The sequence below is a fragment of the Empidonax traillii genome, unplaced genomic scaffold (assembly GCF_003031625.1).
Source record: "Empidonax traillii isolate 1590-97213 ecotype Southwest subspecies unplaced genomic scaffold, ASM303162v1 scaffold1656:size117638, whole genome shotgun sequence".
Classification (NCBI taxonomy): Eukaryota; Metazoa; Chordata; class Aves; order Passeriformes; family Tyrannidae; genus Empidonax; species Empidonax traillii.
In genome coordinates this window covers 1-10689 of record NW_020956849.1, presented here as the reverse complement: position 1 = coordinate 10689, position 10689 = coordinate 1, and the positions used below count along the sequence as shown (strand labels likewise).

The 10689-nt window shown below is 54.1% G+C and overlaps 1 protein-coding gene across 1 annotated transcript; it reads right to left on the bottom strand.

Annotated features, from left to right (window-relative positions):
* Positions 1–2554: 2554 nt before the first annotated feature.
* On the bottom strand, positions 2555–10683 carry LOC114070677 (V-type proton ATPase subunit B). Its single transcript, XM_027908210.1, has 14 exons — positions 10617–10683; positions 8520–8575; positions 8040–8138; positions 7332–7425; positions 7163–7240; positions 6556–6695; positions 6328–6429; positions 6024–6121; positions 5755–5878; positions 5254–5404; positions 4967–5072; positions 4785–4923; positions 4146–4275; positions 2555–4055 (listed from the first exon to the last, which is right to left on the bottom strand). The coding sequence occupies exons 4-14, from the start codon at positions 7336–7338 to the stop codon at positions 3913–3915; spliced, it is 1218 nt and encodes a 405-aa protein (XP_027764011.1). The 5' UTR covers positions 7339–7425; positions 8040–8138; positions 8520–8575; positions 10617–10683; the 3' UTR covers positions 2555–3912.
* Positions 10684–10689: the final 6 nt, after the last annotated feature.

Sequence of the window (10689 nt, the reverse complement as noted above, 5' to 3'; positions counted from 1 at the left end):
TTTTTTTTTTTTTTTTTTTTTTGGATGTTATTTCTGGTGACTGATGTAAACTACTGGTAATTTTATGTTTTTATTTATAAATAAAATTTTGTAAAACTTCTTTGGCCTCCTCACCCCCTCCCCCTCATCTATCACAGCCCCCCAAGGTCCCCTTTGGGGACATCCCTCCACCTGGCCCTGTTGTCCCCAGGCCTGTTATCTGCGCTCTGCAGCTGGGATAACCCAAGCATGGAAAAACGTGTCTCTGGCAGACAGGGAGGGATTGGAGAGGGGGGGATAATCCCCCTGGCCTTGCCCCCTCCAGCTTCACCCTCCTGCTCTGCAGGTGAGGCTGATTTTCATCCTGACCAAGCCCCCCTCCCCAGTGCCAGGGGTGCCCAACCCACCCCCCACGTCCAGAGGAGATCCAGAGGAAACAATTCCCAAAGGAAGAGGTGAAGTGTGACCGCCTCAACAAACCCAAGGTCATATTTGGACTATCTGAGCTGTTTTCTCTCCTCCAAACCAACCCAACCCAGAGCACGGAGGGGCGGGGAGCAAAGGGGGAGGTTGAGGAGCAGAAAACGGGGAAAACACTAAAATTACAGAAAACTCTGCTCATCCTGACTTATCCACGGGGCACTCCCCCCATCTCAGGGCAGGGTGAGGGGGCTGAGCCACCCCCAGGCTGCTCTGTGCCCCCCAAAAGGGCACCCACCTGGCACCCACTGCGCTTTCCAGGGAAACCTTGGCTGTGCTCACACCGCTCCGGGCGGGAGGGAAGTTTATTTTTAGAGCCTTTGAAAGCTGCTGAGGGAGGAAGAAGACAGAAAACCACGTGTAAAGGCTCTGTCTCCTGAGAGGCACCTTGTGCTGAAGATCAGCCCCGGCTCGGGCTGCTCCCTGTAATCCTGGTCAAGGATTCACGGCCAGGAAGGAGCAGCAAGCCCTGCTAATCCCAGGGAAAAAGCCATTCCCGCGGGATACTCAGGTTGCACGGGACCGCGATGCCATCAGAGCGTGCGGGGGCTGAGGAAGCACCTGAGGGGCAAGGTTGGCTCCAGTTTTGGGGGGCAAACAGGAGAAGCAGCTCAGCTCGGGCATCTCCCCCCGTGCCTTGGGCGAGCTCAGCTCCAGCTGCCCGAGCGCCAACCGCCCGCGCACAGAAGGAGCGTGAATTGTTGCACTAATCAGCGGATGCAAATGAGCCTCAAGACGGAGAAAAGCTGATCTGCATCTTCTTAAAACGCCCCGGTGCCACCGCACCAGTGTCTGGCTTCGCTGGGGGGGCAGAGTCAGAGCTGAAATCTCAGCAGCGCCGGGCCCGGGGTTGGCTTTGAAAGAGCAATTAAACCCCGGCACCTCGTGCTCGGAGGCGAAGCTGCTTTTGATGTGCAAATAACCCCGCGGCCGCTCTGCCCACCAGCCTGTTCGCCGGCCCTGCATCTGCCACCCCGACCGGAGCCCCGGGGGCAGGGGGGGCTGCCCGGGCTTCGCCCCCTCCCTCCGCTCCTCAATGGGCTGACAGCTGGCGTGTGCTCCTGCGGCAGAGGGGGGGATAAGCCCCCCGGGCAGCCCTCATTAGTCATTATGGAATTAAAAAAACCCAAAAAAACAAACAAAAAAAAGGAATAAAAATAGCGCGAACAGCGCGTAAATGGTAAATGCAGCGAGGCGGCAGCTGGGAGAGCGGCACGGCCCTTCCATCCTCCGCCCGAGCCTGGTACCTGCTGGCTCCTGCCGGGAAGGGTCGGGCTGTTCCTTTGGCACCCCAGCTCAGGGCAGTGCTGGGGATGTTTTTATCCACGCGGGATTCCCTTTGCTCTGTGACACACACACACACACACACTCCAGGAGCCCTGTTATCCACGCAGAATCCTGCAGGCATCCCAGCTTCCTGCTCACCCCACCCCCCCACCTTGGGAATGCTTGTTCAACCTTTGTCCCCAAGCTCTGTCACCTGCTGGGGGATCTCAGGAATTCGTTGGACTTTGGGATTTCTCCTCTGGCTCAGTTTGCAGAAGCTGTCACTGAGGCCCCGTTCATGGGTTAATCCCAGCCCTAAGCACAGAGACTGTCACTGAAGGGGAAAATGAGTAAAAAAGCCAAAAAGACTTGTCCCAAGCAGTCCCTGCTCTAGTGGAAGGTGTCCCTGCCCATGGTAGGGGAGTGAAATGTGAGATGATCTTTAAGGTTCCTTCCCACCCAAACCATTCTGGGAATTCACAGAGGGACTAGCACTGGAACTGAACCGGCCTGGCTGCAGGAACACCTGACTAACCCCCCTCCCAGTGCTGCTCACCCCCAAAACCCAAAGCAACCCTATGCCCATAGCTCATTTTCAAGCAGTTTAATGTTCCCAAGCCTCCTCAAGCACAAACTACCCCTGGAGATGGATGTGGGAACGGAGCTATCACATTCCCTGCACATTCCTGCAAAGCCTTTCCCCGTGACTGCCCCAGCCCCACACAGCACTGGGGGCCTGAGGCTGAAGGTCAAATCCTCCTCCTCCCCTTCCCAAGGGCCATCCCAGCCCCTGCTGAACCCCCACAGAACCACAGGAGCCTCCATTTCATTCAACACCTTCCATATTTAATTTATTTAGATATATCCTCTACATTAAAGTATTTTCATGCCAACGCTTCCAACCTCCCATCCTGACCTCAAGGAAAAAAAAACAAACAAACAAACAAGAGAGACTTGACACAGCTTTGGGCGGAATGCACCGGGATTGAGTCGCTCCTGCAGTCACAGAGAACACACAGCTAGGGGGAACTGCACACATGGGAGACGTCAGGGAGCTGGAATTAGCATGTTCACACCTCCCCAGACGGGCACTGAAGGCGTTCAGAGAGGTGCAACACGCCTTGGTGAGCCAGAGCAGAGCTCAGACTGCGGGAAGCCTGGGAAGAAAGCGTGGAAGTTTGCCAGCAGCGGGGCCTGGAGCCTCGTCTGAACCCGCTGGAAAGAGAACAGCACGGAACTGCCTGGCCAGGATTGCAGTGCTTGGGAATGCTGAGCTCAGGGCCAGGCAAGTCCGTGCCTGGAGTGCAAACCACAACAGCTTCAGACACAGCACGGGCCCAGCACACCCAGAGCAGGATTCAAAATATCCTTTCTGACACTAAAAGCTTTTTTTTTTTTTTTTTTTTTCTCCTCCTGTTGCATCATTTAGTGCAGGACATTCTGTAAGAGCTCCCACTTGTGACAGGTGGGTTTTTCTCACACCTCAGGATCCCCTTCAGCAGCACCACAAAGCCTTGAACTACCAGCAGTTGTGGTGACGCTTCTGAGCTCAGAATCACTTGTTCTGCTGGTTTGTGTCCCTGGCATTTCCAGAATCCAAAGAAGAAAGGGTTAAGTAGGAAACTTAGTCTGCAAGCTTCAATTTAAAACCTTTAATTCAGTAATTATGCTACTTTCAGGTAGCAACTCACTGGCCTGTGTCCCCTGAAAGACCCTTTGCTGGTGGAAAAGCCCCCCCAGCGTTGCCTCCTCGTGGCCTCATTTCACACAAACCTTTCAGAATCTTAAGCCATGGTTCAAAAAAACCTGCATTTTCCAGAGAGGAACGTTGTCATGCAAGTCACATTCGCTCTTTTCGTGTTCCCTAAACCACAGTTTGCAAGCAAAGATCTGCAGTTCCTGGTAATCCTCGGACAACTCCCTTGAAATTGCCTACAGAAAGGTTCAGCTCTAGGAAAAAACCAAACCTCGTGGTGGCTATTGCACAATCTGTAAGAGCTGGCCTAAGTGTCCTCCTGGGAGAAGGGATATTTTAAAGACTGGTCTCGGTGGACACGGGAACAGTGGCACGAGCGTCACCTACTCCCGGTGTGAATCCTAAGGGCGACGAGCGAACACCAACACGTGGGAACGGAAACCAAACCAGCACCTCACAGAGCAGGGGGCAAGGTGGGGGAGGCAGCTGGGTTAGTGCTTTGCAGTGGAATCCCGGGGGTAGAACTCTGCCAGGGTGCTCTGGGGGATTCTCTTGAGCATCTCCTTGGGGAAGATCCGCAGGAGCTGCCAGCCGATGTCCAGGGTCTCGTACACCGTGCGGTTCTCGTAGGGACCTGCGGGAACAGCCCCCACCCAGGGAATGAGGGGGCAGGGAAGGAGCCCCCCAGGTGCTGATACCCACTGGGATATGCTGGGACACTCACCCTGAGCGATGAAGTTCTTCTCGAACTTCTGCAGGAACTCCAGGTACAGCAGGTCATCTGAGGTGAGAGCTTCCTCCCCAACCACCGCCTTCATGGCCTGCACGTCCTTCCCGATGGCGTAGCAGGCGTACTGGGGTGGGACAGGGAGTCAGGGAGTGAGCCAGAGGGGTCTGGACACCACCCAGCCCCACCCCTGCCATGGGCAGGGACACCTTCCCCTAGCCCAGGTTGCTCCAAGCTGGCCTTGGACACTCCCAGGGATGGGGCAGCCACAGCTTCTCTGGGAATTCCATCCCAGCCCCTCCCCACTCTCACAGAGAGGAACTCCTTCCCCAAATCCTACCTAACTCTGCCCTCTGTCAGTGGGAAGCCATTCCCCCCCTCATCCCGTCCCAAGTCCCTCTCCAGCATTCCTGGAGCCCCCTTAGGCACTGGAATCCTTGGAGCCTTCCCTTCTCCAAGTGAACGCCCCCAGCTCTCCCAGCCTTCCCTCACAGCAGAGGTTCCATCCCTCCGATCATCCTCACAGCCCATCATCCACATAATCTCTGTTCCCACTCCAAGGGTCTCACTAAACACCCTTAAAGCAGCCTCAGGGATGTTCTGGATCTCTGCTCCCCCAGGGAGGTTTGTACCCACCAGCTGGTTGGACACATCTGCATGATCCTTCCTGGTCATTCCCTCCCCAATTGCCGACTTCATCAGTCGAGACAAGGAGGGCAGGACGTTAATGGGTGGGTAAATCTGGGGGAGAAACATCCAACAGTTAACAGGAATACTTAAAAAAAAAAAAAAAACAAACACTGAGTAATCTTGAATACATCCTAAGTATTGCAGCACACACCTGTCTGTTGTGCAGCTGCCTGTCCACATAGATCTGTCCCTCAGTGATGTACCCAGTCAGGTCAGGGATAGGATGAGTAATATCTATGGGGGGAAAAAAAAAAAAAAAGTGGTTTGACAGTTTTCAGCCCTTTTATACCCATTTTAGCACCGACACAGCAGCTTTTGGCTGTTAGGGCTGTGAGCACCAAGCCTGAGAGAGAAACCAGCAGAGTTCCAGAGGAAGGCTGAAGGGCAGCACGTTGCTCTAGTGCAGCTCACTCACCGTCGTTGGGCATGGTGAGGATGGGGATCTGGGTGATGGAGCCGTTCCTGCCCTCCACGCGCCCGGCGCGCTCGTAGATGGTGGCCAGGTCGGTGTACATGTAGCCCGGGAAGCCACGGCGCCCAGGAACCTCCTCCCGGGCTGCTGACACCTGGGAAACGCCACAGGAATGTTTCCAGGAGGGCAGGTCACCCCCTCTGGAGCCGCTGCCTCCCCAGATTTAGCTGCACCAGTCACTTAAAGCATCTCTTCCTGCAAAATGCAGCCACACAGACCACCCCTCCACATCACCAAAACGTGCATGGCAAGATGCCAAGGACATCCAAAATGATGGTATCGAACTGCTAATTCATGCATTCACCAAAAGCCTCCATGGCTGTTAAAGAGCACTCCAGTGAACATTAACTGCACCAGCCCAAGCAAGAGCCTGGGTTCTCCCTTTCCACCACAAACCCCAGTTCGTTAATCGGCACGGTAATTAACACCCTGACGCCCACCTACCTCCCGCAGGGCCTCAGCATAGGAGCTCATGTCTGTCAGGATGACCAGCACGTGCTTCTCACACTGGTAGGCCAGGAACTCTGCCGTGGTCAGGGCCAGCCGGGGGGTGATGATGCGCTCGATGCTGCGACAGGACGTGGTGTAAGTTGTGATTTGGGGACGGCAAGAGACAGTTTGGGAGCTACAAACAGCTCAAAGACCTGCTCCAGCTCCCTGTGGGGCTTGTTCTCACCAGCCTCTTCCCACCCAACAGGGTTGCCAGTACTCACGTGGGGTCGTTGGCCAGGTTCAGGAACAGGCACACGTTGTCCATGGACCCGTTCTCCTCGAAGTCTGATTTGAAGAACCGAGCGGTTTCCATGTTCACCTGAACCAAAGCAGGGGGGGAATCACTTCCACATTCCAGCTCAGGGCATTTTGCATCACATTAAGGCCTGAGCACCTCACTAATCACAAGGCCTCTCCACCACAGAGGCTCCTTTACATTCCCAGAGCGAGTAACATCCAGAATTCCAGGCTGGAGATCAAGTTTAAGACACTTTATCCTGACAAAGTGTTGCTCCCAGGACTCACCCCCATAGCAGCAAACACGATGGCAAAGTTCTCCTCGCTGTAGTCCATCACATCTTTGGATTTTTTCACCAAGCCAGCCTGGCGACAGATCTGAGCTGCGATCTGGGGAGAAAACATCTCAGCCTTCATTATCTGCTGCTGCTGCTGCACAGCCCAGAACTCCATGTCATTGACTTTTAACCCCAGTCAAGCACAAGCAAACACCCCAGAGAGGCTCTGAGCCCTCACCTCGTTGTGGGGCAGCCCAGCAGCTGAGAAGATGGGGATTTTCTGGCCCCTGGCAATGCTGTTCATGCCATCTATGGCTGAAATTCCAGTCTGGATCATTTCCTCCGGGTAGATACGACACTGGGGGTTGATGGGCTGGCCTGTTGTGTGTTTTAAGAGGACATGTTATTCCTTGTACACGTTTGAAGCTTTATGAAACAGCTGATCAAGGGGGACCCACCCTCACTGGGAGGCCAACAAATCTATCCATGCACCTGGTCACACCTGAGGTTTCTGGAATTCTGGAGGTCATGTCACTGATAAGAATGATTTACAGAAAACCCTGCCAGTTACCAGTTAATCATGAGGTTGTACAATTAAGAGTCTACAAATAACAAAGAACAGCCTCCAAGCATTGCAGAGAACAGCTCTTTTCTGCTACCTCGTCCTCCTGCACTTGTGCTACTTGATTTGAGTTTGATGCCAGACACAATCAAAAATAAGATTAAGCTCCTCCTAAGTTATAACCTGTGTTCTAACCCAACTCTACTGTTAACATTCAGAAAACAGAAACACCAGATTTGTCTCTAACTCCCCACCAGAAATGGATTAAGAGCACAGAACATACCCATAATGTCCAGGAAATCTTCAGCCAAGACAATGGGGCCTCTGTCTATAGGTTTTCCTGATCCATTGAACACTCTGCCTGTAAGAAACAGCAATAAAAATGTGAGTTACTGTAAAAATAAGTTCCCATGGGATGGATCTGTCCGCCCCTCAAAGCAAAGTGCCCTCACCAAGCATGTCCTCCGAGACCGGGGTTCGCAGGATGTCCCCGGTGAACTCACAGGAGGTTTTCTTGGCATCAATCCCTGAAGTGCCTTCAAACACCTGCAAATATGGCAGAAAAAAAAAAAAAAAGAAATTAAAACCACGGGGAGAGGGTACTGTGCTTCTTCACAAAATAACACCTGAGTGCTGCCTCCCAGCTGGAGCACTCCAGGAGCCCCAGGGAGACCCTGCCCTGCAAAGGGCTGCAAGAGCAGCTTCAAAACATCAAAAAAAACACACCTACTTTTAACAAAATTCATGAATTACATCAACAAAGTTGGTGCCACTCCTTTGATCTCAAGCGTTTCCCTTTGCCAGCAGGGTAAAGTTCTTCAGATAAGAAGAATATTAACAAGAAACGGCTTTTTAGAAGAAAAACAGCAGCCACAGCAGAGGGGCTGATCCTGAACCTAGCAGTGTAAATTTGAGTGGATTCCTTTAATCCAGCAGCCGAGAAATCCATGGAGGTTACAAGTAAAAATGTCCCTGCACTCCAGGTTGCAATCTTTTCAAGTTACTCATGCCACTGGCACTTGGAATAAGTAGGTGATTTATTTCTTTTTAATTTCCAGTGCCAAAAGAACAGATCTCAGGACAGATCTGATTTGGCTCAGCCACGCCCTGATTAGAAAAATATTAATAAAATATGCAACAAGGGAGACTCCTGTTGATACCTGAACCACAGCTTTGGAGCCACTGACTTCCAGGACCTGCCCACTCCTCCTTGTGCCATCGGGGAGAGTCAGGTGGACGATCTCTGCGTACCTGGGGAACTGAGGGGGGAGCAAAACATCAAAATCCCACAGTCCTTTGCCTTCAACAGCCACTTGAGAACAAGCCAGAAGCGTTCAGAGCTTCCTTCCACAGAGCACTCATTTGGAAACAGAAAGGTCAGGAGCAAAGCAAACAGGTGGATTTCAGTGTTAAAAGTTTAAAACAACACTCTGGGGGTGCTGGTAAAACACTGTTGCCTTTCTTCCCCCAGCAGCCTCAAGGACTCTCCTCCTCAGCCTCAGAGCCACATCCTCAGCAGCCAGAAACGGATTAAAATTGCTCTGAGGACCAAAGAGTCGCCCAACAGTCTGCACTTAACCTGTCCCACCTTTCCTGGTAAATTCTCCCTTAAAAAGCTCCCTTAAGATCCGAGTTTTTACCTTGACTTGATCCAAGATAACCAGGGGGCCGTTCACACCCGAGACAGTTTTATAGGCTGGAAAAAAAAAAAAAACAAAGCCACAAGTCAGGGGCTTCCTTGGAAACATTTTCCCAGTTCCATGCTTATCACCAGGCTCAGGTTTGCAGATCTGGGGCCCCATTTCTATGTTTGTAATGGAGGATTAGGTACAGAATTGTGTGTCCAGCATTTCTTGCTGCTCCCTGCAAAGCCCACCCACCCCGAGGTGACCTTAAAATCCTGCTGGGTTTTTGTCCACCATAGAAATTCACCACAAAATCTACATCCAGGGATGAAATGAGGCTGGAGCACACAGGGGGTGGGACTGGATGGGCTTTGAGGTCCCTTCCAGCTGAGGATATTCCATGATTTTGCAGAGCCCAGGGGAAAAGCTGTGAAAAGGCAGCAAGCCCTGTTCCAGGGATGCACTCCCCAGGATCCAGGGATAGAAACCCCCCAGGATCCACGGATAGAAACCCCCCAGGATCCACGGATAGAAACCCCCCAGGATCCACGGATAGAAACCCCCCAGGATCCACGGATAGAAACCCCCCAGGATCCACGGATAGAAACCCCCCAGGATCCACGGATAGAAACCCCCCAGGATCCAGGGATACAAACCCCCCAGGATCCAGCTGGAGCCCAGCACCACCTGACCCACAGGGACAAGAAATGTTGAGTCAAAGCTCTGTGAGGGTCACGAGGTGCAGTGACCACAAGTGTGACGGTTCCTCACTCCAGGAGGGAGAGGGAAGTGAGCCACTGGAGCCAGCAGCAGGATCACAGATTCCAGCAGCTCCAGGGAAGCATCCAGGGCCTCCCCAGCCTGGCAGCTCCCCAGGCCGTGTGTGCACCATCAACACAGCGCTGTTTACACTGCAATAAACACCCTGAACTGTTGCAATGTAACATCTTAACGTGCAAAAATCAAACAGAGGGGAGCTCAGGGCAGGGAGCTGCGCCAGGGATTGAACTCCAGTTCCTCACTTTTAATCCTAAAAATCCTCCTGAGCATCCTGAGACAGAACACCTGCCCCTTAATTATCTTAATGAGAAGCAGCAGCTGAGTTGCTCCTGCCACCTGAGCAGGGAGGCACCACCCAGACACCATCCAGGAGGGCTCTGCTCACACTCCCAGGCTTTGCAGCCCACAAGGCGTGGAAAACATGACCCTGAGTGGAGCATTTCATCCCGTGACTGCCTCATGAGCTCTCCTTCCTCAATCCGCCCCTCACCCCCCTGCTCTGCCCACGAGGAAACACAGCCCTGGCACCCAGCAGGACCACCCAGCACCAACCCCCCAGGAAAGCAGCTCAATCCCCGCTGGAAATTCCCCTTTCCATCCTGAGCAACCAGTTCCACGAAGAACCAAAAGCAACCTGGAATCTTCTTCACACCCTGCTGGATGTCAGCTCAGGCCAAGGCCAGAATACACCTGGACTGGACATGGAGTCACCTTTGCTCCAACCTGGACAGGAGCCTCCAGAGCCTTGGGGGAGGCTGGAATCGCAACGATCCCTTTGGCTTCCCCACCTGAGTGACTTTTCCAGGGGATCCATCACCGAGGAGCTCCCGGGCACCCCCCTGCAGGTCCTGGTGCCACTCAGAGTCACTGCCAGGAAAAACACCCCCTTCCACAGCCCCGCCACGGAGGGATTTTCACGAGGTTTCCGCATTTCCCCTTTTTTTCAGCAGATTTCTCAACCCAGCGTTGAAGGAGCAGCCCCGACGCGCCCGCACCATCCACAGCCACTTCCCGTCCCTGCTGTCAGCGCCGGGTTCCCGGGAAGGGCCGGGAGCGGCCCATGCTCCCCAGGAGCCCGGTTTGGGGCAGGACCTCCGGCCGGCCGCGGGGATTAATTAACACCGATTAACATCCCCACCGCAGCCAGACCCCGGCCCGCCGCCCTCCGGGAAGGCTCAGGGAACCCCTGGACCGCCCTGAAGGGTACGGGCCCGGCCGGTCCTGCCGCGGGCAGCGGCCTGAGGGGCGCAAGGCTGCGGCCCGGGCTGTGCGCGGCCGCCGAGGGGCCCCTTCCCCTGTACCCACGCGGTGTCCCGGTGCCCCCGCACTCACTGAGGCGCGGCTGCGACAGGAAATCCCGGGTCAGGGCCGCCGCCTGCTCGCGGGGCCCGCCGGGCCCGGCGCC